We start from the raw sequence: 27,647 nt of genomic DNA, 5'->3' as shown, positions 1-27,647 counted from the left end.
GCAAACCTTGCAGAACAACCTACAGCAAGGGAGAACGAAGAAAGTGACCACTTTATGTCTGACTTGCCAATTACACCAAACTACTGTGTTTGTTTCCTTATGCAACTTGCTAAAAAATTGAAAAAGGAAGTCTGAAAACAAATAGCCTCCTAACTTCAATTTTCCCCTGGTGATTAGCACAAAAATCAACATTTTAACATTAAAAAAACAAACAATAAAACAAAAAACCACAAATAAACCAAAAAATAAACACCACCACTAGTACCCAGGATTCATTATGCTGGATGAACTTTTCCTTCCCCCTTGAAAGCAGCAAGTAATACTCAGAAATAAGTCCAAGATCTCCTGCATCCAAGATCTCCAGGGCATCCTGCCCTAAGAAGTGGCAGCCAGCTAGCCCATCCAGCTCTCTCAGGAAGAGTCAAACAGCTCCTTAATAATCACTAGTAACACACAACAAGACAAAAAAGCAAGTTTGACAACAGAGGGAAAAAAGAAAAAAAAGAAAGAAAAAAAGGAGGCAAAACCCAATAACATTGCTTAGTAAGCCCTCTTTCAACTAGAGAAGAAAAAAGAAAGTGTCTCCTGCCAGGGAGATCTTCAGCATCACCCTGCCATCAAGATGCTGTGTATTCTTTAATCTAAATGAGACTTTCATAAAGGTCACAAAATACATTAAGACCCTCACCTAAACTGAAGTAGAAACTGAGCATTCATGGACAGTAACTACTACAAACCTTTTAGCTTGAAGTCAATCATTAGATTACAGCATGTATGCAATGGCCTTCATGACCTTTCAGGTAGTCCCCCAACTACAGTTTCAGATAGATGCAGATGGATAACAGCAAGCCACCTATTTGTATATCCAGTACACCACTCTTCACTACTACAAGTAAGCTAATGCCATAAGTGAAGTGCCTGACCAAGGCTTGCATGATCAATCCACTAATTCAGTATTTCAGCTGTTCAATTCAGCCAAATAGAGCAAGTCTCTTCTAATTTGCAGGCAGGCATCACCTGTTTTTTCATTACATTAAGTCTGATGGGTATTAGATGATAGTATTTTCCACAGTTTCAGTAAACAAACAGCATCTCTAATACTTTTCTGAAAATTACATGGAGCATGTAAAGACAACTTCAAACTGTTCAGAGATCTGATACTTGAACAAATTGCTTTGAAAGCAACACAAGGAACGATAGCATTTCAGTCTAATACTCTCTACTGCAATAAACACCAGCACTTACCTATGATAACATATACCACATTTATTATATATAGATATTACACTGCTCTGAACAGCTACATTTCAGACTCCTACCTATATTCATCAGGTCATCAGCTAGACAGAAAGCACGTGCAAGCCCATGGAAGACAAAGTGACCAAAGCAAGCAAGAACGAATGGTCTTTTTTTCTTTGCCTTCTCAGGGCACAGGTAAAGTCTACCTTTTCTATGTACAAACAACTGTCATGAAACTGACACAAAATGAACATCTCTGATCTGTTCTCCACACCCTGTTTTGTCAGGATTCAAAAGCTATTCTTCCAGGAAAGACCTGAAAGGCATCAGCAGACACCATGCTATATGATCCCTCTTTTCTTTGAGAAATCAAGCAAGATGGATCTCTAAATAAATGCAGTGGAGAATAAAACTTCCATGTCATACTGTGAATTTTAATGCAGAGCAGGACAATAAGAAAATAATTAATCTATGCTACTCACAATGCTACACTCACTGTCATGAATAGATCACCATGAACAATATCCAAGAAACTGGCTTCACCCATAGAAGGAAGAGAAAAGAGCAGAAGGATTCAGCTCTTTGTTGTGTAATAGCTCATCTTCAAAAAACAATCAGCCTTATCTCTAACTTGGCAGGCTGGGGGAAAGAGGAAGAAGGTAATCTTTTCAATGTAGACAAAAAGAAGAGTTATGTGTGTGTCAGAAAAATGTTTTCTGCTTTTAAGATGACCAGCACAGAGAGAATGGGGAGAGAATGACTAAACACACTGTGATATTCTCCTACAAGACCTTTAGTAATTCTCTAAAATGTGTACAGCTTAAGTCACAACCACTTTAAAAGTCACAGCCAGCACAAAAAAGATTTTTAGCTAAAAGCTCATGAAAAATTGTCATAGCTGAACTCCCAAATTCAGAAACATGCCATTAAAATGTCAGTATCTAGCGCTCCACCATATCCGAGAACCTCAGATGTCTGTAGGTAGTCTGAAGACTACAAAATCCTGATTTGTACATACAAAATCAATATGTAAACTGCTGAGCAATATTAATCATTTTTTCTAGATAACAAATACTAGAAGACCTACCTGAACTTGAAGTGGAGAAAATTAAGAACAGACAACTTCAGTAATGACACAAAAAGTAGAACTTCTGCAGAGCTGCTTCTGAGCAAAGTAGGCTTTGCAAACTTTACAGATGCAATGGTGTAACTGTTAAACACGTCTGATTTTGTATTTTGAGTGAAAGAAGCAGACAGACAGATGGCAAGGCAGACACACTAATTTCTGTAGGATATTTTTCCCAATATACTCTTAAACAAAGTCAAAGGAATTTGACCAGAGAGAGTATCATGATCCAAAGTTTCTTTGTCTCTACTAGTAATACAAGAAGAGACTTTTGCTTGAGAAAAGGACAGTTTAATTGTTCAGAAAAATTAGACAACAGTCTGAAACCTTAGAATGAAAGCATGTCACTTCTCTTTACTAATATACAGCTTCATTTCCCCATCATTTTGAAAACCAACACATCTCCTCAGTATCACTCCTAGACCTCACTCTTACCCTCTCAATACATCCAATAACACTCGATAGACATCATATGGGGTGTTCCTCAAAGTACATGGGTGATCCTCTTTTAAACATGGATAATTCTTTTTACATAGAAAGTGCTACTTAAAGCAGCAGTCTTTATTCCACTGCCTTGACTCAGATTTAGGCTAAAAAGAGCAATATTGAAACTGTTAAATGTCATTTTAAGAAAATATTTGAAGTAATACAGCACCTCCTAGAACACCTTCCTTCAATACAAAAATATTAGCTCTTCAAAATGCAGCACAAATTCCTCAAGTTATATATTGCCAGTTCAACTATTTCTTCCCCAAAGTAATCTTATCATTTGGAACAAAAATTTTGCAACTTGTCTTCATGTGAAAATTTTTATCTCTTCCCTCAATTAATCAAATAAGGCTTCTTAAAAAAAAAAATCAGAGGCAACTATATGAAACAAGCCCAAAAGAGTTTTCCCCTGCCACTACTACTTTGATTTTTTTTAATAGGTTTCTAAAAAAGCAAAAAAGTGTTTCAGATAACTCCCAGAAACAAGAGCACTTAACAGTGCTTAAGTTTTACAGTACACAACTGAAAAAAATACAGAACTAGATGAAAAGCAGCAAAATTCACAGTACTGTGGTGAATTAGAATAATTAAGTGGTTTCTCAGAAGCTGCCTCCTACTTCTCGTTCCAGCCCTGGAATTATTTATTACAGTGTACCAGAAAGAATTTACATTCAAGTTGTCATTAGTATATTCATTCTTACACTGTATTGGGCCACTGCTATACACTGACTCCATGCAACATGACAAGTCTATTCAATCACATTTTTTTAATATATATACACACACCTACTTTTTTATATGTATACATACACAGATAAGGTAAGGCACTATGCTGAAGTCGTAAAAGGATTTCCCATTGATGGCTAAGTACCCAGCAGGCTGCTGTAAAGATACCCTGGAGATTATATTGAATATTTCAGTTTCCATCCTGAAATCAGTTAATTCTAGTATGTTGGTCTTAATAAAGACCAACAAAACTAGCTCCCTTTTGAAATATTACCTGTCAGGCAAAAACACCTTGCAGGTATTTTGCCAACTTAAATATAATGCATTACACACAGTTCAGGGGATCCCTTGTGATAGCATAAGCAGACCTTCTACAAGAAGGTTTCCAACACAGGATCTCTTAGTTTATACTATCAAGAAATAATATCACATTCAAGTCTATTCTACAAACTCTTCTAAATAACCCTGGATCACCAAAAAATTGTGATATTGCCATTGTTGCCAGCTTCCTAACAGCTTACAACTGCTTTGAAAAGCAAAAGCCACATGACTAAATCTCTTTCCTCAAGACGACCTCGTTCACATCATTTCTCTCAGTCTCTTCTAATCATAATAAGTGTACCAATTTTACTATTTTTTTTTTTAACTTCAGGAACACTACATTAACATCATTCACTGGAAAGAAGCCAAACTTCCAAGTTTGTCTAACTCCTTCCCATTAGATCACAACAGTCCATAGGCAGTATTTATTGCAGTATCCTGTAATTTATCCAGCATGGATACCAAATTCATGGAATTCCACAAGGAATGTAATAGAACAGAACAGAATAGACCAGACCAGGTTGGAAAAGACCTTCAAGATCATCACGTCCAATTCACATTTTACCTTTTATGTACCTCCTCCTTTTAAAATCTAACACTACTGTCATTCAGATTTATTTATCTAACATTTTATTCTCCTACTCATAATCTTGTTTCCCAAGACCTAATTATGAAGAACACGGAGGAAAAAGAGGAACACTATGAAAACAGGCAGGAGGAGCAGCAAACTGAGGGGAGTAATGGTGAACAAAAAACTCGAACTAAAATGAGCTGAAGCTCTCAAGAACTCTTTGCTACAACAGCTTGAACAAGGGAAAAATGAGAAAGTAACAGCAAGACATAAACAAGAGAACAGGATATGGCCAGGTGAACACAGAGTAACAAGTCAGTCCTACAGTCCCTCAAAACAAGAGCTGCTTTTAATTTTTTCTATACTCTAGCCTAGCAGCAGTTATTTATAGGTTTATAGGTGTGGGGAACTATAACTCACCAAGAACCCAGGTGTTTTGGCAGAAATTCAACACTGTTCTAAGTAAAGATCCTCAGAAACTGAGTCTGGTCTTTACTGCTGCCAATAGAGGCTTGGCAGAAGTTACGTTTAAGGGCACTTACACATTCACTTTTGGTCTAGCTGTCAGTTTTTATGAGCCTAGTTTAATATTCTCTCTCATTTTCTATATTTCTACATAGCAATTTGAAATTTAAATATCACCAAGTGAATGCATATGCAATCTGTTCTATAAATAAGAATGCAAAATACTGCATAGTTTCCTTTTTTCAAGCTGTGAGATAGAAAAGCATATTTTAAGAGTTGTCAGACACCACATCTGACATCATCAAATGAGGTCCAGGCTTAACCATAATTTCTGAAGATAACCAAGGTTTGGGGATTTTTTTTCCTTACATCAAGCTCATCACTTCTTGGCATAAGGCACAGATCTCATGCCGGCAACTGACATGTCAGCCATCACCTGAGCACAGCAGCATGGAAAGGATGAAGAGGTTCTGAAAGTGATTTCAAATTACAAGCATGCAGTCCCTGGTCCTCCAACTCCAGTCTGCCAAGGCACCAAAGCAGTCTGCCCAGGCAACACTGACAAGTCCATCACAGGACATTTAGACTACTAGGGATACTTGTGACAAGTCAAGCTTTGAAAGGAACAAACCCCTTTTTCCAAGTTAAAACTATGTTTTTATCATACCGCTGTCCAAGTGCAGTTGCTGTCTGAGATAAACCATAAAACCAACTACTGACCAAGTAATGAACCCAGCCTCTCCATGGTATTTCCTGTGCAATGCCTATATGGAAATACATGAAGTAGGAAAATCAAAATTCACATGCGGAAATCCCTTCTAATGGAGACTGATTAACTCTCTTTATATGGTTTGATTCTGAAGATAAAATATCCAGTTATGGCAAGGAAACCTCCTGAGTCCTTCATCTGTCTTCTGGTTGAAGAAAAAGTGTCATAACAAGTCTTCTATTTCAGATTTCACATTTTTCAGCAGAATCGATAACCATGCTAAGGATAATAAGTATCCACTCTGCAGAGGGCATGCCTCTGTCACAGGGGTATTTGTAATGAAGCTCAGGCTATCCTATCATTTTTAGTTTGCTGAGGTTAATATAAATCTCTTCATGGCATCAGTAGAAATACAAATAAGCTAAAATTGTTCAAAATCTTCTACTCAGTGAGCAAAGAAGTCTGATAACCAGATAGCAAAACTGGAACAAGTGCATCTTATTTGCCACGCTACCAGATATTCTGTAGTCACGGCTGTGAAACATAGCCTATTTATTTTCAGTTACTGCTGCTGCTGAACAAAAGGCAAATGTCATCACAGAAAGATTATGAATTACATGGCATCCCCTGTTCTTTATCCTTCAGGTATCAAAAGCTAAATGTGTGCATATATATATATATGTAGGAGTGGTCACATGGCTATTCTCCAGATTGCTGACCAACACAGTTCTCTTTCCCAAAGATATTGTTCATGTTAATCTAGGGAATGGTCAGAGCAGCAGAACAGATGTTCTGAGATACCAAAGGCTATGCTAATGCTGTAATAGTATCTATGCTGACAACCCAGTTGGCTAGAGAAGCACCTAAATGCTCCCAAGATATCTTGGACAATTGGGTAGGCAGCATCCAAAAAAATGAAAAAACATGATGGAGACAATTAAAAATATGGAGCATTGCCATTTGTCTTGTTACCTTCACCAGCTGACTACCAACAGGTAGAACCAGTGTCAAAAGGCCAATGTACACCTTCACTTTAGCTTCTGCAATCTCAAAGCCCTGCCAAATTGCTTTGGGAACCAACCTCTGTCCTAAAGTCTGGTAACAGTGAATGCAGCTGGAACCAACAGTGGTTTCCAGTGACAGGATAGCATCCTCGGATGTTTCAGGAAGTACTTCTAGATACTGTTCTCTCTCCATTACCTACTGTCACTTACTTCAAATAAAGACATTCAGAACATTGGTCAACAGATGAAAAATTACTTCTGCATGTTTAATGCAAGGCAGAATTATCAAAGAGTCGGTAATTCAATTAAGTACACAACAGATAGTACAGTAGAAATTTCAGATGCAAAGCTTCACATCTGAGAAGAACTTAAGTGCAATAACAATCACAGGACAGAAAGATCTTACTGGCAGAGGCATACTGAGCTGCACAGAATCACAGAATGTTGGGGACAGGAAGAGACCACTAGAGATCACCAAGTCCAACCTCCCTGCCAAAGCAAGATCACCTCGGGCAGACTGCACTAGAAAGCATCCAGATGGGTCTTGAAATTCTCCAGAGAAGGAGACTTTCACAACCTCTCTGGGCAGCCTATTCCAGTGCTCCATCACCCTCACTGTAAAGAAGTGTCTTCTTTTGTTGAGGTGGAACCTCCTGTATTCTAGTTTGTACCTCTTTTTCTTTGTTCTATTGTTGTGCACTACCAAAAAGAGTCTAGCACCTTAATCTTGACATCCATCCTTACATATTTATAGACATTGATAAGATTCCCCCTCAACCTTCTCTTCTCAAGACTAAGCAGCCCCAGTTCTCTCAGTCTTTCTTCATGGGAGAGATGTTCAAGTCCCCCAGTCATCCTCATAGCTCTCTGTTGAACTCTCTCCAGCACTGAAAAGTACTGTGCTTCCCAAATAATAAAACAGACTAACTTCCAGAATTTTAGTGAGCTGAACAAAACCACACACACACAAAAAGGCATTCCCATACCATGAATAGTGAGAAAAGGTAACCTCAGTGCACTGAGATTCTTTCCACCAAAAGAACTACAAATTTAAGGTCATTTTCTGTGCAAATGGCCACTTGCACAACATCATACAATAGCAACTTCAGAATCAATAGAAAGAGCTTAAAAGTCAGAAATACATTTCTGGCACTGTCAGCCACACTGTATCTAGTTTGGAACACCACTAACCATCCCTGAGAAACATGCTATCAATAAAAGACTTCACAAAAGTATGTTCTATTTTGGGTGTCTTTGGGAGAGAAAAATAAAAAGATTCAGGTACTTTTCAAACACACTGGAGAAGATTCAGTTTGAGTTTTCAAAGGCACTAAAGATCACAATTACCATAGGTCTTATGAATCTGGAAGATTTACTTGGACATACAATGTCTGAAGACAAGAAACACAGAAGTTGCTCCTCCTTAGGATTTCAAACCTTTTTAGGATTAGGGATTAGCACTATCATATGTAGACATGCACAGCAGAAGAGCTTAAAACCTTGTCCTCAGCCAACTTCCCATACCGAAATCAACAAATATTCATTAAAAGTCCTGAAAATCCAAGAACCTTTTGACATCAAGTAAGAGCTACAGACAGAAAGATAATTAATTCCAGTTTATCAGTTCTTCTCAGCTCCTTTCCTTCCTTCACTACTGATTTGAGCCACTGGCAGGCAAAGACCTAAAGCTCACCAAAGTTGTGCAAGAGAGACATTTGGTCACAACTAAAGGAGAAAAGAAAAAAACCCTACACCATTTTACTCCTATCCTCTTCATCATAAATAAGGCAATAACGTTAAAAAAAGTGAGTGCTGAACAAACCTCTTAAATATTTTCCTTGAGAAACATAATACAGTTGTCACTTGTACATCTCCAAGAGATTTTGTCCTCTACAAAAGGGTCCTCACATCCACAGCATCCACAGACACCTTCATTCCATTGTCATCCACTCATAAATTTAATAAATCCCAGTGAAATTTATTACTGAACTTAAAAGATTTTTTTTGAAGAAACCACAGAAGCTTGTAGAAAGAAACCTACTGTCCTAGCCTATTGTTCAACTCAATTTCATCATGTTCAGCTTCTAAAAGTTCATTGTCTCAAATACTACTCCCTGAAGATGAATTCTGTATCCACACTATGAATGTTTTATCAGGAAACATATTTCATAAAAATTTCACAGTAGATTCAGCCTGAACTACTGCACACTCTTCTTTCCTGAATTTACTTTTCAACCTCAGCTCCTCTCAGCCTCTTCATTAATAGCACGTAATAGCTGCTAGCATTTTTAAGTAATACTTCTTTCCTTAATCCACACAAAAATTGATTCCTGTGATGATATTCTTAGTATCTGCAGAGCATTAGCATGGACACAGTCAATCTACAGATGGAAAACATTACAGTCTAAAGGAGGGACTTTATAGCTGCTTCCTAACACCTGAAGGGTGGCCTTGAGGAACCAAGTCTACTTGAGAGGCATCCCAGCCCATGGCAGGGAGGTTGGAGTAGATGATCTCTAAAGGTGCCTTCCAATCTAAGCCATTCCATGATTCTAGATGCTACCCATGAAGGTCAGAACATTAATAACATTTAAAGCTAGTAACACTGTATTGATTTCCATTGACAAGTCATTTCACGTATACACAGAACTCCTTAATTTCTGTGCTCTCCATTACTCCTCAAATTAAGTACATTTCAAGTAAAAACACATTATTTGACTGTAGGACAGAAGAAAGTGCAAGTACCTCTTTCTTTTAAAAATCATACCTTGATCAGAAAGAAAATCCAGCATGGTCTGGAGAAGGAAAGACAGATGCCTGACACACAGAGCAGGGTTGCCCATTCTTCTGGAAGCATACACAAGCTCATGAAGTAAACGCATCTGTACTGCAGCCCATCCTCTGTGAGTTCCTATAAAGAAAGCAGACATTTCATACTTTCCTAAATCTAGAAGTTGTCCATAAAATCCAAATTGATTTTGGTATTCTTTAGACATTAAGCAATTATTTAATGGCAGGTGGAATCCAATTCAGGAGCTGGATTCTAGAACTGGATTCAGGAACTTGTGGACTGAGATCAAAGGCAGGACAGAGAGACTCCTCCTTAGATGCCAGCCATTGAAGAAGGGAGTTCTATCCTCATGATCTCTCAGCTTGATCCCCAATATTTGAAATGGCATGCCAGATTGGTGAGTTTAGGGTCACTTATATATAGCCTTAGATAATGGTAAAATTGCTGAAGTACAGCTTACCTAAAGAAGGGCAGGAAGTAACTTGCAGAAAGCGAATACATTATTTAACAGCTACAAGAACTGGTACGTGTTTTGATTGTCTGCCATTCCTTGGGTTTTTAACAAATGCAATGAAATAAGACTTCAAATTATTTATAGCATCTAAAGAGACAAGTTTTACAGATAACATCACTCTGATCTGATCTGTTGAAAAATGTGACATATTTGATCCTACAGATGCAGATATAACTACATTATATGCATGTATGTGTGTCCATACAAAAAAAAACACATTAAAAAAATCATTCCCTTGTTTATGACCAAAAAGTAACAAACGTCAAAAGAAATGCAATTTCTGATGCACAGGTTGAAAGTACTTAAGTTAAAAATACTCAAAATATGACCCTTTTTGGACCGAGAAGTGCATGATCAAAACCAAAAACATTTTGGAAAAGAAGCAGAAAGGAAGCTCTCAAACAAAAAGCAACTGTTTACTGCAAACAGAGAGAAACACACAAACACATTCAGCAATGGCTCGTAGAAGATTAAAATTATTGGAAGACACCCTCAGATGAAGGGAAGGTACAGTATTAAAGAACCACTCTATTTGCCACAATTAGTTTCAGACAGCTAAGTTACTTTGGTTTGAATTGAGTTATACAAAGTCAGTTGATACTAATCTGTACTTTCCTGAAGACACTTTACCTTTGCTGAAATCCTTGGGATCCAAGGATAAGCTATAGCCAGGGAGAGTTTCCAACAGTAGTTTGTAGCAGGCCCTCCATCCAGGTTCTGGGATGCTGGGTGCAGCACACTGCATCGCTGCTATACGCTTGAAGAAAGCAGACTTCCGATGAAAACCAATACGTTCATAGAGCTCCGAGAGGATGCTGTAACGCTGGATCTTTTCTTCTTCTGAAAGCTGAAATTGGAAGGGAAAGGAGAAAAGGATTGTTTTTAATCAAAATTTTAGAGTGTGTATCTGAGGCTTAAAAAAAACCCCAACAACTAAGAGGAGGAAAAAAATCTGTGGTAGACATATCTCCAACACTACAGAAGGCCAGTGAGTTTGCATATAGCCAGTCATGACAGCTTCTACTGCCAGGAAAACATAAGCTTGCTTCAAGTTCAACAGCTAACAAAAGCAGCAAAGATAGAGGGTTTTTAGCAGCTTTGTCAGTGCACTAGCAAGTAAATAGTCAAAACAGTCAGTAACGGCTAAACAGCTCCACATTCTATGGAAGACATTTAATATGATGTTTAAGTGCAGAATAAGAATGCAAAAATATACCACTCCCAAAATCTATTGATTTGCCCAGTTAAACGTTTTCATCCATTTAAGATTAAATCTAATAATTGATCTTGAAATCTCAGACTCTGGAAACAAAGAAACTACTGTCTCAATTTTCCTATGTCTCTGATCTTGTAAACCACCAAATTTTCATTCCATGATATTACACATATGCAGGCTGCCAACTAATGAGGAAGAATCTAGTGAAAGGTTAAGCCCTGTTACGCTTAAAGCTGAAATAAACTTGATAAATAACTACCAACATGTGCTTCTTTTGCTTATTAATATATAGGCACAAGTTCCAAGTAATGATTTTCCCCTCTGCTTTGAATGACAATCTTGCTTTGAAGCCAGACAGTAAGAAAGAAACTGCTGCAGAAACTCTGTAAGCTACCACTACTTCAAGTCTACGTCCCAGTAACAAGCAACATTGAGTTCGGAAGGTGGACCAATGCTGACCCCTAGTGTACAACACCTGCCATGCACAACCACAAGCAACAGAAATGGTTTGTTTACTCTGAAGCTGCTAATGCGTTTTGCAAAGATGGTTAAATTTACAAACTTCATACCAAAATAGCATAAAAAAGTGAAAGTAGTAATCACTGGATTCTGTGTGTTTAACTCCAGATACATGAAGTCTTGGAAAGGCAAAAGAACACTGGTTAACTATTACAGAAATAATTAGGCCTTAAAATAATGCTTCAAACTGTCACATAAATTCCAATACAATTACAAAATAGTAGTCAAAAAGTTATCAAGTCACTTCAGTTTTGGATATAGGGATATGAGAGAAGCTTAGAGTTTTCAGTAGACATTGTGACCTTATATGATAGTTCAAATCTTACTGCTTCAGGATATGAAGAGACACAAATAGGGAGACTAGCAAATAATTTTGGAAAGTTTCAGACAATTTTGGAAGCTGCAGTTGCTATTTGTCCCAGAACTGACAACACAAGGAAATGACCAATGCAAAAATACTGCCCATTCATATAAAAGACAAATCCTTGTAAGAAGAGTTGTAAAAGGCAATTTGCACCAAGCCAAAAACTTGCATCAATCAATGCAGCTGGAAAGAACACAAGGCACAAATAGAAAACACAGAACAATTTGAAACCGGTTTATCAGACTCCCCAAATGCTATCATTCAGAAAGAACATGAGGGATAGAATTTTAAGGTTACCTACTCAAGCAGAAAAAAAACTTCTTTTTCTTTTATTTATGTAATTTTTTAAAAGTTAGTACAATAAAAAAAACCCAAAACACAAAAATGAGCAGAGTTGAAAAGGGCATGAGCATCACATACCAAAGTCAGAAAAGCTGGGGGTGGGGAAGGGAACAAACCCAAAGCTATTCTTCAAATGCATAACACTGTCAATGTTCACACACCAATGGAAAGTAAGTAAATGTTTAGGATGAGAAAACAGAGTTCCACTATGAGAACTCACAGAGGCAGCAGATTCTCAGAAAGTTTTATTTGTCTCATGGCAAGCTGAATTTCTAACGCTGCTACCTGACTTCTTGTTTAATGACTGTCCACAAAGTTATCAAGTATGTAATGGAGTTGCAGGAAAATGGTTTGTTGGTGTGTTTTTTTTCATTATCACAAAGACAACAAATTGGGTTTTCCCTCACCACAAACAGTTGCACTACAACCCAGGGAGAAAACAAAACAAACAGGAAAAGTAAATAAAAAAAAGCCAACCAACCACACACAAGAACACCCCCGCACACAGACACTCAAATACTCCAAGCAATTAATTGTGGGAAAGCTTCAGCGGGTGTTCTGCAGGCCACTAGAGCAGCATTCACAAACATCTTCCCTGACCTTATAAATTTATGAAAGCTTAAGGCCTATAAAGTGGCTGCAAAACAGCCAACACCTGAAGCACAGCATCTCTTCCATCTGGTTAATTTTCATTTAATTATTACAACAAACCAAGTTAGCAATTATACCTGCAAAGGTTGTAGTTTGTTATCCAAGCGACTGAGACAATTTTTTCACGGACTTGATTTAAGACAGGCTTCTAAGAGGATAAGTTTCTTTAAATTATTCCTTACTGTATTAAAATTCTATCATCTCATTTTGTAACTAATGTTGCAATTTACTCCTCGTATCTGGATGCAAAGATAAGTCTTATTACCCTGCAGCTCTCCATAATCAGAAAACACCAATTACATAATGTTACTAAACCGGGTAGGAAATTGAATACCTAGGAAGACACCAATTTTCCTGTTTATCACAGGCATACACTTTATTCTGTGAGGTTTGTTTCTGATGCTGAATATTGGTTGTGCTGACGTTCTATCTATCTGTAGAAAAATATGCTGTCTTACAGTTTGTTTCCCTAACTTATCACAGGATGACTTCTCCTTTGAGTTAGTCTAATTCATAAAGGTAACTATCCTCTGCTTCCATGATACATACAAGAAATACTGAAGAGCTGTAAATATAATTTCCAGCCATACTCCTCTTTACACTGGAAATGTGATCTTACACATTTCTCATAGTACTTTCTAGAAACACTTTCACCCAAGAAAATGACAAAATAGTAGACGTACACAGTTATGAGCTAGATGAATGCCATCCTTGACATTAAATCAATAAAGGTTATGAATGGTTCACAGCTCAGCAGTGAGCCTCAGTGCCCAAATTATCAATATTGTCAAGGTGTCAGCTTGTGCTTTTTTAAAGCAACTACATACTGAACACAGAATCACCATAGAGCAGCTCAAGCTGGAAGGGACTTCAAAAGATCCTCTGGTGCAACCTTTAGTGGCAAAGGGAGTCTAGATGAGATCACCTAGCCTCATGTCCAGTAGTAGGCAATTCTCACCATGACAGTGATTGCTTCTATTGGAAAAGCAACATCACAACAACACTGCAGGTTGCAGGCCATGAGAATAACAGTGGAAGAATAACATGGGAAAAACTGCCACAGCAGCTTACATAAAAGCCTACAGAGCCGCCAGCATGAGACAGACACAAAATTAAAGGGAAAGCCCTTAGCACTGCAAAGATTACAGCACTTAAAAGTATTCTACAACAAAATATGATTTTTTCTTTTCTCTTATCAATTGATTTCCCGTTTATGCTGGGTTACAAAATGGACTTCACAGAAAGGATTTTCCACCAATGCAAGTATTCTACCTCCCTCAGAAACGTACTGTCCCCATCTGGGCTTAATAAGCTCAGTAGTGTGGACTTACACTGCTAGTCTTACCAAGATGTAACAAGCCAAAAAAAGGATAAATTGTAAGAAACCTAACAGCTCTTTATTAATTCTTTCAACCACAGCAGTCTCTCTGGCACCACTGACACCAACCTTGAGATACTGATAAAGTGTCGATCTTGTTCTGTGGTGGTACTGAATGCTTTTCTCACAGTTCCAAATATTAATTTTCTCCTCCAAATTACTTTTTGATTTGGCCTTACCAAGACTACAGACTACACAACTAAAATTCAAGTCATCACATAGTCAGACTCAAAAACTCACTTTGCAACAGGCTATTCCTGACTTGCTCACAGTTTCATTGAATGAGACAAAGGAAGGAAGGAAAGAAAGAAAACAAATCCATTGCAGATCTGTCACAAGCTCTTTTCCCCTAGTACATCATAAAAGAGCAATAATGTGATATTTTTTCTTCACAAGGGAGAGTACCAATAGAGTCTTTAATCTCAAGATAAGTCCTTATGTTTTCAGATGAACTCTAAATACCTTTTAATCCAGATTTACAGATGTGAAAATCCCCAGAAGTCAAGTCCTAGCAAGAAGGAAGGTAGTGATAACATAAAAATCTCCTAGATCTCTACAACTTCCACACTTCAGTATGATTGCTCTAACAAGAAGAGAAAAATAACTGGACTTTCTGCACAGACCTGACGAAGGTTGATATAAACAGCGTTTTGAAGGAACTCAGAGGCTTCCATGCTCCTTTTCTGGATTGCAAGGACTCTCACTGCCTTCACGCAGGCTTCCAGCTCAATCACACCAGCATTCTTGTACTTGAAGAGGGGAAAAATTAAATTAAGATGTAAGTATTGCACCTGTTGGATTTGATCAAATTCTGCTCAACACATAGATCTGTGGTCACAGCTTCCAAACCTAGCAGTTCAATGATGCTAGTGACTATGCTGTTAAATTATCAACATATGCCTGAGTGAAAATCAAGGTGTCCTCTAAAGCATTATTATACAAAGCAACTTCTCAGCTTCTTCACTCACTTTCCTTATTAGCATAAATATCCTGCCCTAAGTCCCAAGTCCACTCATTTTACACTTTACACATTCTAGATGAGCAACTTACCCTTTAGGTAACATAAAATGCTGACTGCATGCTTGAGAACTGTCATATTGATGGATTCAAATTTATCTGAAACTATCCCCAAAACTGTCACTTTTCATTGCTCTTGACCATAAATTATGCACAAAATTTATCCTGTTTCACTTGGACAATCTTTCCTCAACACAGACACAGAAATGACAAATCACACTTTACACAGCTTAGTCTAAAGATACTTTGAATACCAAATGAGATACCTGTAATTAAAAAGATACTAAACCACAAATAACTAGACTACAATTAAACTTAATTTAATGTTGATGTGGACACTGAGCCACTATTGTCACAATATGAAATCAATTTTTTTCCTCTTCATGTTACAAATGCAGACATTAAGCTACCTCACTACCTGATTCTCTGAGCACTTTCAAAAAAATAGAAATCAAGAAAAAAATACATAGAATAAACCAGGTTGGAAGAGACCTTCAAGATCATTGCGTCCAACCCATCAACCAATCCAACACCGCCCAAACAACTAACCCACGGCACCAAGCACCCCATCAAGTCTTCTCCTGAAAACCTCCAGTGATGGCGACTCCACCACCTCCCCAGGCAGCCCATTCCAATGGGCAATCACTCTTTCTGTATAGAACTTTTTCCTAACATCCAGCCTGAACCTCCCCTGGCGCAGCCTGAGACTGCGTCCTCTGACTCCAGCAGAGCTGAAAACTGTTTAATTTTTATAAATCCTGTTTTAAGAATGTTTGTCCTTAAGATTCCCCTACCTCTCTACGTGTTCCAAATACCAGCCTCTCTGAACAATCCTGCAGTATCATATTCATCAGCAGCAGTCCCTGAATTCCCTGGAGATCATTGCAGCAGGCAGGCACAGTAAATAAGCATTCAGCTTACACAATGCATAAAAGCATCACTGGACTTTATGACATGTATTAAGGCCCATAAGCATACAAAACAGTTAACAATGCTAACATCTCTATCACTTCTGCTCATGCTTTAAAAATACAAGACAATTACTCCAAAACCTCCAGGTATGAGCAGGGAGAGTAAACAATTTACTCCGCACACTGCCAGTTTAGGTGCTGTCCTTGACCAGAGTTCTGAGATTCCCAGCATATCAACCAAGCATTTAGCTCAGTACTATAAATTATGGTGTTGAAAAATCATGGTGTTGCTGACCATGGTGTCCTTGACCAGAGTTCTGAGATTCCCAGCATATCAACCAAGCATTTAGCTCAGTACTATAAATTATGGTGTTGAAAAATCATGGTGTTGCTGAACTATGGGACAGTCAACCTGGTTGACTCTTCATTAGATGGGTGAGCTTAGAGGTGTTGGTTGGCCATGCCAACACTTTTGGTCCTGCCAGACCACCTTATCCCTGCCCCCTCCCTGGAGGTGGTCAAGGCCAAGCTGGATGAGGCCTTGAGAAACCTGGTCTACTGGAAGGTGTCCCTGCCCATGGCAGAAAGATTAGAACTAGATGATCTTTAAGGTCTCTTCAAACCTAAACCATTCGATGAATCTATGACTCTATGAATCTATTTCTTCCATTATCGTATGTTGTAGAAATTTACTGAACATGCTTTAGAAGATCCTCTGAAACCAAAGTGACATTGGTTCATTATTTGCAAGAATGTCAGTGAAGTTTCCTAAAAATAAGAGGGATTACCTTCCCATAGTAAGAAATGGCTTCTTTATATTTATCTATGATGTCTTCAGGACTAAGGCAATTCTTGGCACGTCCTATCTCAGCACTGGTGTCTGCATTGATACCATTTGAAGTCAGTGCACCTGGAAGAGAACAGGGTAAGAAATGAGTAGAAGGACATTCAGCAAACACAAATTATCTATGAAAAATAAAAATAGGATATGCTGTGGGTTTGACTAAAGCATACACAAAGAATACTTCCCCTACTAGAAAGTAATCATGTCCTACCAATAAAACACAAGTTCTATTGTAATATGCTATTGTAAATATTACAAATGAAAAATGGATTCAATCATGAACCAGCAAACAGGAAATAATCTTCCACTTAGTAGAAAACAAATATATTCATAACCTTTTACACTTAGATGTTTATTTAGACTATGAATAAAGTATTGGATTGCTAAAATTAGATTATGGCCACATCTGATTATGCATTTTTCATATTTGAATTACTCCTTGTTCTACTTGAAAACTGTATCTCTAAACCACACCTAAGAAAAAAAAATAAAGTGCTAGTTTTTATAAACTAATTCTTAGAGATTACTTCCTCCTACAATCATTTTAAGTGAATACTTCTCCACATCTAATCACAGAAAACCAAGTGTGACATTGTAACAAAGGCCACCAAATCTGAGCCTTCCACATTAAAAAATAGATAAATTACCTGAGGCTCAGACAAAACAGTAAGAAATTGCTTTTATGATGTAAGAAAGAAGGTGAGAGAAAGAGTCTTTACACACATAAGGTATAAGAATCTGAAATAGAAGTAAAGGAAATCTGAGGTATTACAAAGAACATGAAAATTTTATTTCTAGAATTTAATTTTATTGCAGAGTTAACTCAACAAAATTGAAAATATACAACAATGGTTCAGCGATGCTCTACACCCTTTTACAGATTAATCTGTAGGATTATGCAGTAATTTATTTTTCCAAGAGGTTTCTCTACTAAGATTGCAAGAAAATCTCTGCTTTCAGAACTGGATCTAGCTTTCAACAGGTATTTTCTACTCCCTTTATATATTCAGCAATATGTTGTTTTACATGCTCAAATGCTAAGGAAACATTTGAACATATATATCAACCTTAAGGGATCATAGCAAGCACTAATTAATCTGTAGGATCTGTACATCTGTAGATTAATTAGAGGTTTTAAGGAAGTGCAAAATCTTTCTTAATGATGATTGAGAGAGTTATCATGATACTATTAAGACCACATGTGACCATTCAGATTTGTCAGTATGAAGATTTTTAAATCCTCACTGCTCATGAGAAGAAACAATTGTGATTGGAATTTACAGGGACACAGTAGCGGAATTAGATCATTTCTGTTGTGCCAGTTACGACGAAATCTCTTTGCTTCCTCAAGATTTGCAGCCAAGCATATGGAAGCATCAGGAATCAGTACTAGTTTTGGCAAGTGGCAGTAACTATGCAAATGCAAAACATATGCAAGTAATGAGAGAAAATGCTTCGGAAACATGCATGAAAATAATGTACCTGGATCAATGAGAACTTCCTGTGCCCCTAAAAGGAGGAACAAAAATGATTTTTTTTTCAGCCTTTACATAAAGCCAACAAAATAAGCTCTTAAAATCTTACAACTAACATTAGGCTTGAACAAACTTTTACGGTTTATTAGGATCATCATTTGTATTTTGTAGGACTACCATTTAAAATTCAAGTAGTCACCATATGTTAAATCTTTTTTATTTTAAATTAAATGTAAAAATCCCATAAACTTGCAATAGATTCTAAGGCACATCAAGAAGACCTAAAGAATTTTCCATGTATAATTTAAAGCCATATCTTTTTTTTTTTTTCTTTATTCTTGTTTTAATTGGCAAGTTTCCTTCACAATACACATAGTATATTTTAATATCAGGTCATACAGTACTTAAATCTCCTTGTAGGAGATTTATTCTACACAATACTCTAGAATAACATTCCCAAGTAACTCTATCCCTCTCAGTTTGCTACATCAATTTTTTTCTGAACAATTGAGTCGTGCGAACCCAACAAGCCAGACTATGCACGTGACATAGCTGCTGAGAGTATTGCAGACTTGGACTATCAGATGGGTAACACTTTGTTGCCCTAAACTTTGATTAAACATGGCAAAAAAATTGTTAAGATCAAGGGTTAAGCAGTCAAAAACAATTGCTCTGAGTGAGACAGGACCTCCTGTCAGCTGATTTGCTCAGATTAATGAAACTGAGATATAGAGGTACATCAAGAAGATACTCCAGCACTTCACTTAGGTGTCCTAATTCTGCTTGGGGGAAAAGAAAAGTATTATGACAAAATTAAGGGCTTAGTACATCAAATAAAAGACAGCAGAGAAAGCCAAAACAGCTAATAAGCTAAACATAAAGCAATCTAAACTCAGCTTATTCAAAATACACATCACATAGGCTGTAACAGGACGTGGCCATGTTTGTGTCCAACAGGATCTAAGCAGCTCAAACTCTTCTTTTACACTGACAGCTGCTGAGACAAATCCAGTCATTCAAGGGGACACAAGCTAAAACTCTCTCACTACAAACAAAAGTTTTTAGGAACATGAAAAGTCACACTTCTTTAGAACCTCAAAGTTCTTTTTTCATGACCAGCAAGATGCTGCAGTCCAAGAGCCCCTGGCAATGACCAAGGAAGAAACCTGCCTCTGGAGCAAGCAAGATTCCACATCTCCTTCCATCAGACAAGTCCTTTAAACACTCTGTAATTAACTAATTCTCTTCTAAATTAACTATTCCTATCAAAAGGGTTTCAAAAGAAGTTGAAGGCTACAATAACAACTACAACAAAAAAAACAAACCACAGCATACACAACATTCTGATTGTTACAGATAGGTATGAAATACATTGCAATTCTCTCAAGTTTGTGTTCTGTATTACACAGAGAGACAATACTAATGCTTCTCTTTCCAAAGATGTTTCTATTTAAAGCAGATACTGCAATGTTGGACTTTTAGCAGCCAGGTCCCATGCTATAGCCTAAAAATGCCAAATGATGGAAATCGGAGAGATTCAAGAGAAAGATGTTTCTCCTGACTGGATCTCGGCACAAAGTCAGTACAAAGACATGTTGACCTGTCAAGGCTGAAGTACAGGCACAAGAACAGTTGCAATTCCAGGCACATCAGGAAGCACTCAAGTCAACTCTGCCATCTGTAAGCCTCAAAATGAGGCATGAATTGAATGTCACTACCAAGTATAGCATTTCTTGATTTGCACACATTTTGGGAACTCCTTTTGTTTCTGGAGTTATCCCACAGAATTTAATCCCACTGGAATTTGTTCCCCAGATTCACAAAATTCATTATAACAAAGCAGAATATAAAGAAAGGTGCAGTTGGAAAAGATTTTAAACAAAAGGTGCTGCAGAGTCAAAAAAGGCATTCAGAAAACTTTGGGGGATTAAAAAACAAAAGATGTCATAGCAGTTGCTGTTTGGCTAGAGACTGCAGAAGCTTAGACCTCAAAACATTAAAGAGATCTTAACTAGAGTTAGAGAACAATATCTAATGGACCATGAAAAGGCATTTTTGTCTGGAAGGGAAAAACAAGGAATACTGATTACAAACAGATTGCAACATCTATTGTTAAATATTCGTGGAAAAATTAGACAGTTAAATAATTACACTCTAACAGCCAACATAAAATGCACTCATAGGTCATGGGACCAAATGCAGAGATTTTAATGACTAGTTAGTATATGAAAAAAAAAAAAAATCAGTATTTTACTATCACAATAACCTGGTGTCAACAAACACAGTTGGTAAAATAATATAAAGCATAAAGATATAAAGATGATGGTTGGGTGTTTCAAGTAAAGACATAAATGTTGATCATATTGCACACAGAAGGACTTATACCAGTACCAGCTTCTGTTTTCACAGTACTGTGCAAGAACTAATGCTAATAAAATCCTCATATCGGTTATGTAATTTGACAGCTTAGTATACTACATCTTAAACCTTAGATTGGTTTATTGGTATTTCATTAACCAAATGTATTTATTAAGTTTTGACTTTAAAATAGCAACACACCTCAGAATAAACATGCCTAGCTTTGTATTCTCAACAGGTGCATCACTGCCGTATCACCTGAACTTTTCATGAAAACTGCCTGCATCTGAAACTAACACAGACACTGTTAAGCAGATCAAAAGATCAAAAGCTCTGCGACTCTGTGCAAAGCACATGTGTTGGCATTGACACCACAACAGCAGAAAACTCATGCATGTAAAAATCTTTAAAGGAAATAGTGTTCTCCCCTCCCACCTCACTCCTCCAGTTTATCTTGTCATGGGTTAGAGAGCTCAGAAGTTGGGAGGAAATTTGAAAATGTTCCCTGTGGAATAAAAGCCAGATCTCATCTTTACCTGGTCTGTGCCTGTTGCCTGCCTCAGCAGAAAGAGAACCGCCTTGTGCTCTGCGAGACCCAACTTTACCTCCAGTGCCACCAGGATAATGATAGATGACTGATGCTGAGCATAACCCCTCAAGAGCAGCTGGAGAGTAAAGAAAAAAGCCAAAAAAGCCAATGCATTGGTAGAGATATTGCAAGAAGTGAACTGTCATCACAAATACACACCTTCTAGAAAAGCATTAAAAAGTGATGCACAATTCATTGGTTTTTTCAGTAGGTGAAGGGAGGTGATTCTCCCCCTCCACTCAGCTCTGGTGAGACCCCACCTGGAGTACTGCATCCAGTTCTGGAGCCCCTATTACAAGAGGGATATGGACGTGCTGGAACATGTCCAGAGAAGGGCCACGAGGATGATCAGAGGGCTGGAGCACCTCTCCTATGAGGACAGATTGAAAGAGTTGGGGCTGTTCAGTCTGGAGAAGAGAAGGCTCTGAGGTGACCTAATTTTGTCCTTCCAGTACCTGAAAGGGGCCTACAAGAAGGCTGGGGAGGGACTTCTCAGGATCTCAGGTAGTGATAGGACTAGGGGGAAAGGAATGAAGCTGGAGGTGGGGAGATTCAGGCTGGATGTGAGGAGGAAGTTCTTCACTGTGAGAGTGGTGAAGCCCTGGAATGGGTTGCCCAGGAAGGTGGTTGAGGCCCCGTCCCTGGAGGTGTTTAAGAACAGGTTGGACGAGGCTCTGGCCAGCCTGATCTAGTGTGGGGTGTCCCTGCCCATGACAGAGGGGTTGGAACTAGATGATCCTTGTGGTCCCTTCCAACCCTGGCTGATTCTATGATACAATTTACTACAATAATACATTTTATGTTGCAGGTTTTCTTAAACACGTTTGCTCATGTCTTATTAATTTTTATATTGACTTAATTCTTCACACCTGATATTCAGATTTTGGTCATCAAAATCATATTCACAACACAGAGGAAAAGTTACAGAAAATGATTTGATTTACTGTGTTTTAGAAACTGTTTGCTTCACCATCAATTAATCCTACCTCCAAGCCACAGAAAGTCATTCACAGACCGCAGAAGTTCCACTGCCATGTGATAGTGCACCAAGGAATCTTGCAACATGCCAGCTTGTAAACACAGGTCACCAACATGTTTCCTCATTCGGCCTTGGCAACGCTTCTTATAATGTCTGGAAAATCAAAGGTACAATTTACAGTTATTCCCATGAAACAACTATTTGAGGTAATAATCACTTGAAGTCAGTTTTCTTTCCTTCATAATAGTAGATCAACATTTTACTATTTAATCAATTTACTGTTTAATCAATTTACTACTTCTCTGAGCAAACAGCCTGTAAGAATTCTAACCAGCATGATATGCTAAGAATCAACATTTTGAGGAGATCCTGATTAAAAACAAACAAACAAACAAACAAAAACCCAATGCATCATGTATTTTAGCTACACAGCATTTACACAGAATCACACAGTTCAAAGACTGCACTTCAGAGCACTGTAATATCCTTGTAACAAATGAAATAAAACAGAGTCAAAGAATAGCCCATGTTGAAAGAAACCTCAAAAGACCTTCTAGTCCAACCACGCTAGATGAGATTATCTAGTACCCTGTCAAGACACATCTTGAAAACCTCCAAATCACGGTTTTACTAGCCCTCAATGTGTACTTGGCTGCCCCTCCAGAGATGGTCTATTTGTTTTTAAGTACACCCAAAAGCTCATTATGAAGTCAGGGTGGTCCCTTGTTCTGTCTTGTTCCTTTGCCATGGTAGGGAACGGACTGTTCTTGAGCTTCCAGGAGGCTGTTCTTTAATATTTCTTAGCAGTCACAAGCTGCTTTTCCATCCATGGATACTTCCCATGGAATCCCTCAGATCCAGGCCCTGATCATATTGCAGTTGACTCTTCTAAAATACAGGATCTTTGTTCCCCTACTGGTCAACGTGTTCAGAAGGACTTCACAATATTGTTGTCACTGCACCTGAGGCTACCATTGGTAATTATCTGTCACCAAGTTTTCTTGGTTTGTGCACAGTAAATCTAGCACTGCACTGCTCCTAGTAAGCAGCTCCATCATTTCCGGGAAGCAGTCCTCAATGCATTCCAGGAAACTGATGGGCAACTTCTATGCTGCTATGTTGCTTTCCCAACTAAAGTCCATGTAATCAAGGACAACCATGAGGAGCAGGTTCTCCTGGCCTGAGACCTCCTTAAGCAGCCAAAGTAAGATTTTCTCAGCCTAAATGGGCAATTAGTAACAAATATCTGACCCAAGGTGTCCCTTACTGATGATCCTTCCAGTCTTGGTTCAAAGACTCTAAAAAACTTTCACGATCCCCATAGCTCAGCACCATACATTCAAATTCCTATTTCACATAAAGGGTAAATCTATCTCCTCTTCTTCCCTTCCTATTTTTTAAGAATTTGTAGTCATCCACTGTGGTATTTCTACCATGTTTCTATGGTTCTCTGCTCACTGCTCACCCTGTAACTTGCAGATGCTGCTCCACTCAGGCACCACCCAGCTGGGACAAAGGAGGGGAAACAAGAAGCTTTTCTGATCACATCATATTCACAACTGATACAGTAATGACATTAAATGAAGCTTAATACAACTGTTGTCTTTATCTTTCAGGTATGTCTCATCTTTTTCAACAAGCATGTGCTCTGCAGCTCTTTTTAAGGAAAAAATGCAAGAAAATTTAAGTGAAAACCAAAGTTGCTCTGCCCAAACTACGGAAAGGCACCAAACCTTACCAAGATTTCAGTTTGAACTTTGGGTTACAGAAAAACACTTCTGCCAAAAAGCTACTTTATCATCTCGAATCAGTATTGTATAGGAGAGTAAAAGTTGTCTACAAGTCAGGTTTTACTAATCTCTGCATTCCATAACAAAATTGAGAATGTTACAATGTTTTTAACTATTTTTTTTTCTTTATACAGAATAAAGAGTGTAACTGGAGAATCACCACTTCCTTACACAGCTATACTTCCTCTTAAAAATGCTAACACTTCACATTTCCTCTCTCTACACTACCAAGTAATCTCTATGTTTATGGACAAATTACATTCCTTATTCTCTCAAAAGTGCAGTTTTTAAGTGTTTTTCCAGACTGCATATGATTAAGTTCATAAATCTGAGTCACTCAGCAAAAGCAAAGGAGATCATGTCAGACTCCTAAATCAGAACCTAATACTGGAATCATTTCAATCACGCTGCCCCACCAACAGTTCTTCCTAAACAACACCTAATTTTGCTGCAGGCTTATGCATATACAAATACATGCAAAGTTTGAATCTATTTGCTTAGACATCAGTAAACATGGTTCATTCAAAACACTTCTCTTACAGAAACTCTCCTTCTTTATAAACAAATGGCTATTTTATTCCTGGTGATGAAGAAACTTACTATTAATTATTCAAAGACTGAATTCATACCACCTACTTATAGGCACTTAAATGTGGGGCCAAGACAGAATTGCTCTCACACAGTCCCTGCAAGTCTTCACTAGCCTTCCAGAAAACATTTTCTCACTGGTTATAGAGCAAGTTTGCACCATACAAATGTATAAACTGTGTCTTAATTTAGCTTTCACAAGAAAGTATAATTAATTCAGGTGTGGGTTTTTTATCCCAATTACCACAAGTATGTCCAATGAGACAAAAGGCAAAGATAGGATTGAAAAGAAACCTACTCTCCACAGACACCAAATGTTAATTTACTTTCATATTTGGGGAAAAAAATAAATCTACTAGCTACAATATCAGATCATTAAAATCATGTCTAAGTGACTGATGGTTCCTTCAGTGGAGAATGGGGTACAAATTTAACAGAAAAAGTCATACATGCATATATACATATATATCAGCATCAAATTACCATTATTAATTTTAATATCATTTTAATAGCTGGATCATAGAATCAGGGTTGGAAGGGACCACAAGGATCATCTAGTTCCAATCCCCCTGCCATGGGCAGGGACACCTCACACTAGATCAGGCTGGCCAGAGCCTCATCCAGCCTGGTCTTAAACACCTCCAGGGATGGATTTGCTTCATAGTTTTACCTAAACAATCTGGCCACAAAGCTGAAAGTGAGAAGTTTTGTGGCCGTTTGACGCTGTGCCTTTAAGGAAGGGGCACACTGGCTAAATGTTTGTAAAATATTTTGGTTTTCTAAACGAATTTCATTGGTAGGATTGTGGGAGGAGAGATTGGACCCAGGGGAGTTGGGAACTTTCTCTCAGTCTTCCTTCCTTCGCTGTCCCTTTCGGCTGGATCTGCTTCTGGGATTCTGGCCAACTAAGATAAGATACTAACTCCCTGTGCAAGGCCTTTATTCTTTTCCTGCCCTGTTAACTGTCCTCGTCTCTTCTTCTACCTCTTTTGGGGGAGAAGGGAGGTAGGGGGTTGAAGGGGGCACAGGGGGAAGCCCCCTCTGTGGGGGGTCTGGTTTCTGGTTAAGTTCATTTGCTGTATATTCCTGTATATATTGTAAAATACCTGTATTTGTTGTGTTACACAGAATCTGTTTCCTTGTAAAATATAATCTCATTTCTCCGACTGGGTTTAGCCGTGGTCTCTCTCTCAGTGGGGGAGGGAAAGCAGAGCCTTTCCTTTCAAACCACCACAAGTTTATAGATTCCTTTGTTGTTGTTTTTTTTGTAATTAAAACATCATTTCATTACTTTGAGTCTCTACTGCCTAATCTGAATCTATTGATGACAAAGTCCATGTCAATTGCCTGCTCCCTCTTCTAGGATAAAATGACAAATCTTTTTCCTGGCCAGCTCCTTAGAGCATCATACAGTTAAGAGCTGTTTCTATTTGTTTTTCTTCCAGAAGAACAATTAAAACATTAAGTTTCAAAGACACGCCTAAGTCTTTCCCAAAGACACACCACAAACTCCTTCTAGAGTGTAATGCACTCAGAAATGTCCTCAAGGAAGGCAATGCTGCATAATGCAGAGCCACATGTGGAATACTTCATAGCATCAGTCATCTGAACTCCTCTCCAGAAGGTACTTTCCTCAACACACTAGCACATACAGCTGACTACAGATCCAGTTTAAAAATCTTATTCTCTAAAGTTCGTAGTGTTAATTTGATACCTTACATACTCTTATTCTCTTAAGAATAATAACCTCCGTTATTATTACCATCAGCAACCACAACTACTGCTAGTACAAACTGGAGGACAATAAACCTACTCCAGGAACCAAAAGCCACTCTTCAATCTCATTTCCATTTCTGCCTTATTTGCTGTGTAAGATAAATGCTTTACCCCTTCATCTCCAACTCTTTGCTAGAAGCCCAGGAAAATTTTACAGACAATTCAAACCACCAATACTATATTTCAAGACAAAAATTTGTTTTCACTACAAATCATCCAGCAATAGGTTTGAATGAATGTCTGGATCCTCGACATTTCAAAGTGGCTAAATTTAAAGACGAGAAACATGCGAAATAAATTTGCCAAAGTATTCATGCAAAGTGCTTCAACAAAAATGTCCATCAAATCCCGCTAATGCCGATCAGCATGCAGAACTGCAAGTATCACCACTCATAACAGTACCCAGACTAAAAAAGACACAGCTATGGCGTTTGATCAACTGCCAGAACTGTCAAATTTGGAAACCAAACACGGGCAGCAACAGCTTCATGGCTTTGGATTTTAAAAACTGAAGCAAACTCCAGAGGCCAGCAGCCGCCTAAGCAAATTATGTGTGTCCTACAAAAAAAAAATACAGCATTGCTACCAAATATAATTGCCAAATGCACCAAAAGGGGTAAACCACAGTGGTAAGGCTCCAGGCAGCAATTATTTTGTGTGTGTACTGAAAAAAATAAATAGAAAAAGCAACACTAAAATATGCAATGAAGGCGGAGTGGAAAGGCAGTACATGGAAGAAAGCTAACTATTTTGAAAACATACACAATCACAGCCTACCTTTTTAGACCCAACAACAAACTCACAGGGCAGTATGAGAGAAGAGGAAAAACAAAAGAAAGGAACAAAACAAAAATTAGAAGGACAGAGAACAGAAAGAAAATTAACAGCCACATAG

General features: G+C 38.0%; 1 protein-coding gene across 3 annotated transcripts in view; it reads right to left on the bottom strand.

The window, feature by feature from the left end:
- The window catches only part of TRAPPC9 (trafficking protein particle complex subunit 9), a 427,530-nt gene that overhangs the window by 394,181 nt on the left and 5,702 nt on the right, over positions 1–27,647 (bottom strand). For 2 of the 3 annotated variants that reach the window (XM_054167202.1, XM_054167203.1), the window contains exons 3-9: positions 22,606–22,751; positions 21,567–21,695; positions 18,680–18,706; positions 17,142–17,263; positions 15,049–15,174; positions 10,586–10,802; positions 9,418–9,561 (exon numbers count right to left, since the gene is read on the bottom strand). In XM_054167202.1, the coding sequence (XP_054023177.1) occupies positions 9,418–9,561; positions 10,586–10,802; positions 15,049–15,174; positions 17,142–17,263; positions 18,680–18,706; positions 21,567–21,695; positions 22,606–22,751 (911 nt within the window). The remainder of the gene's footprint in view (positions 1–9,417; positions 9,562–10,585; positions 10,803–15,048; positions 15,175–17,141; positions 17,264–18,679; positions 18,707–21,566; positions 21,696–22,605; positions 22,752–27,647) is intronic. The other variant, XM_054167204.1, reaches the window with a different exon arrangement.

The sequence above is a fragment of the Dryobates pubescens genome, chromosome 14 (genome assembly GCF_014839835.1).
Source record: "Dryobates pubescens isolate bDryPub1 chromosome 14, bDryPub1.pri, whole genome shotgun sequence".
Taxonomy (NCBI): domain Eukaryota; kingdom Metazoa; phylum Chordata; class Aves; order Piciformes; family Picidae; genus Dryobates; species Dryobates pubescens.
This window is presented reverse-complemented; position numbering and strand designations above follow the sequence as displayed.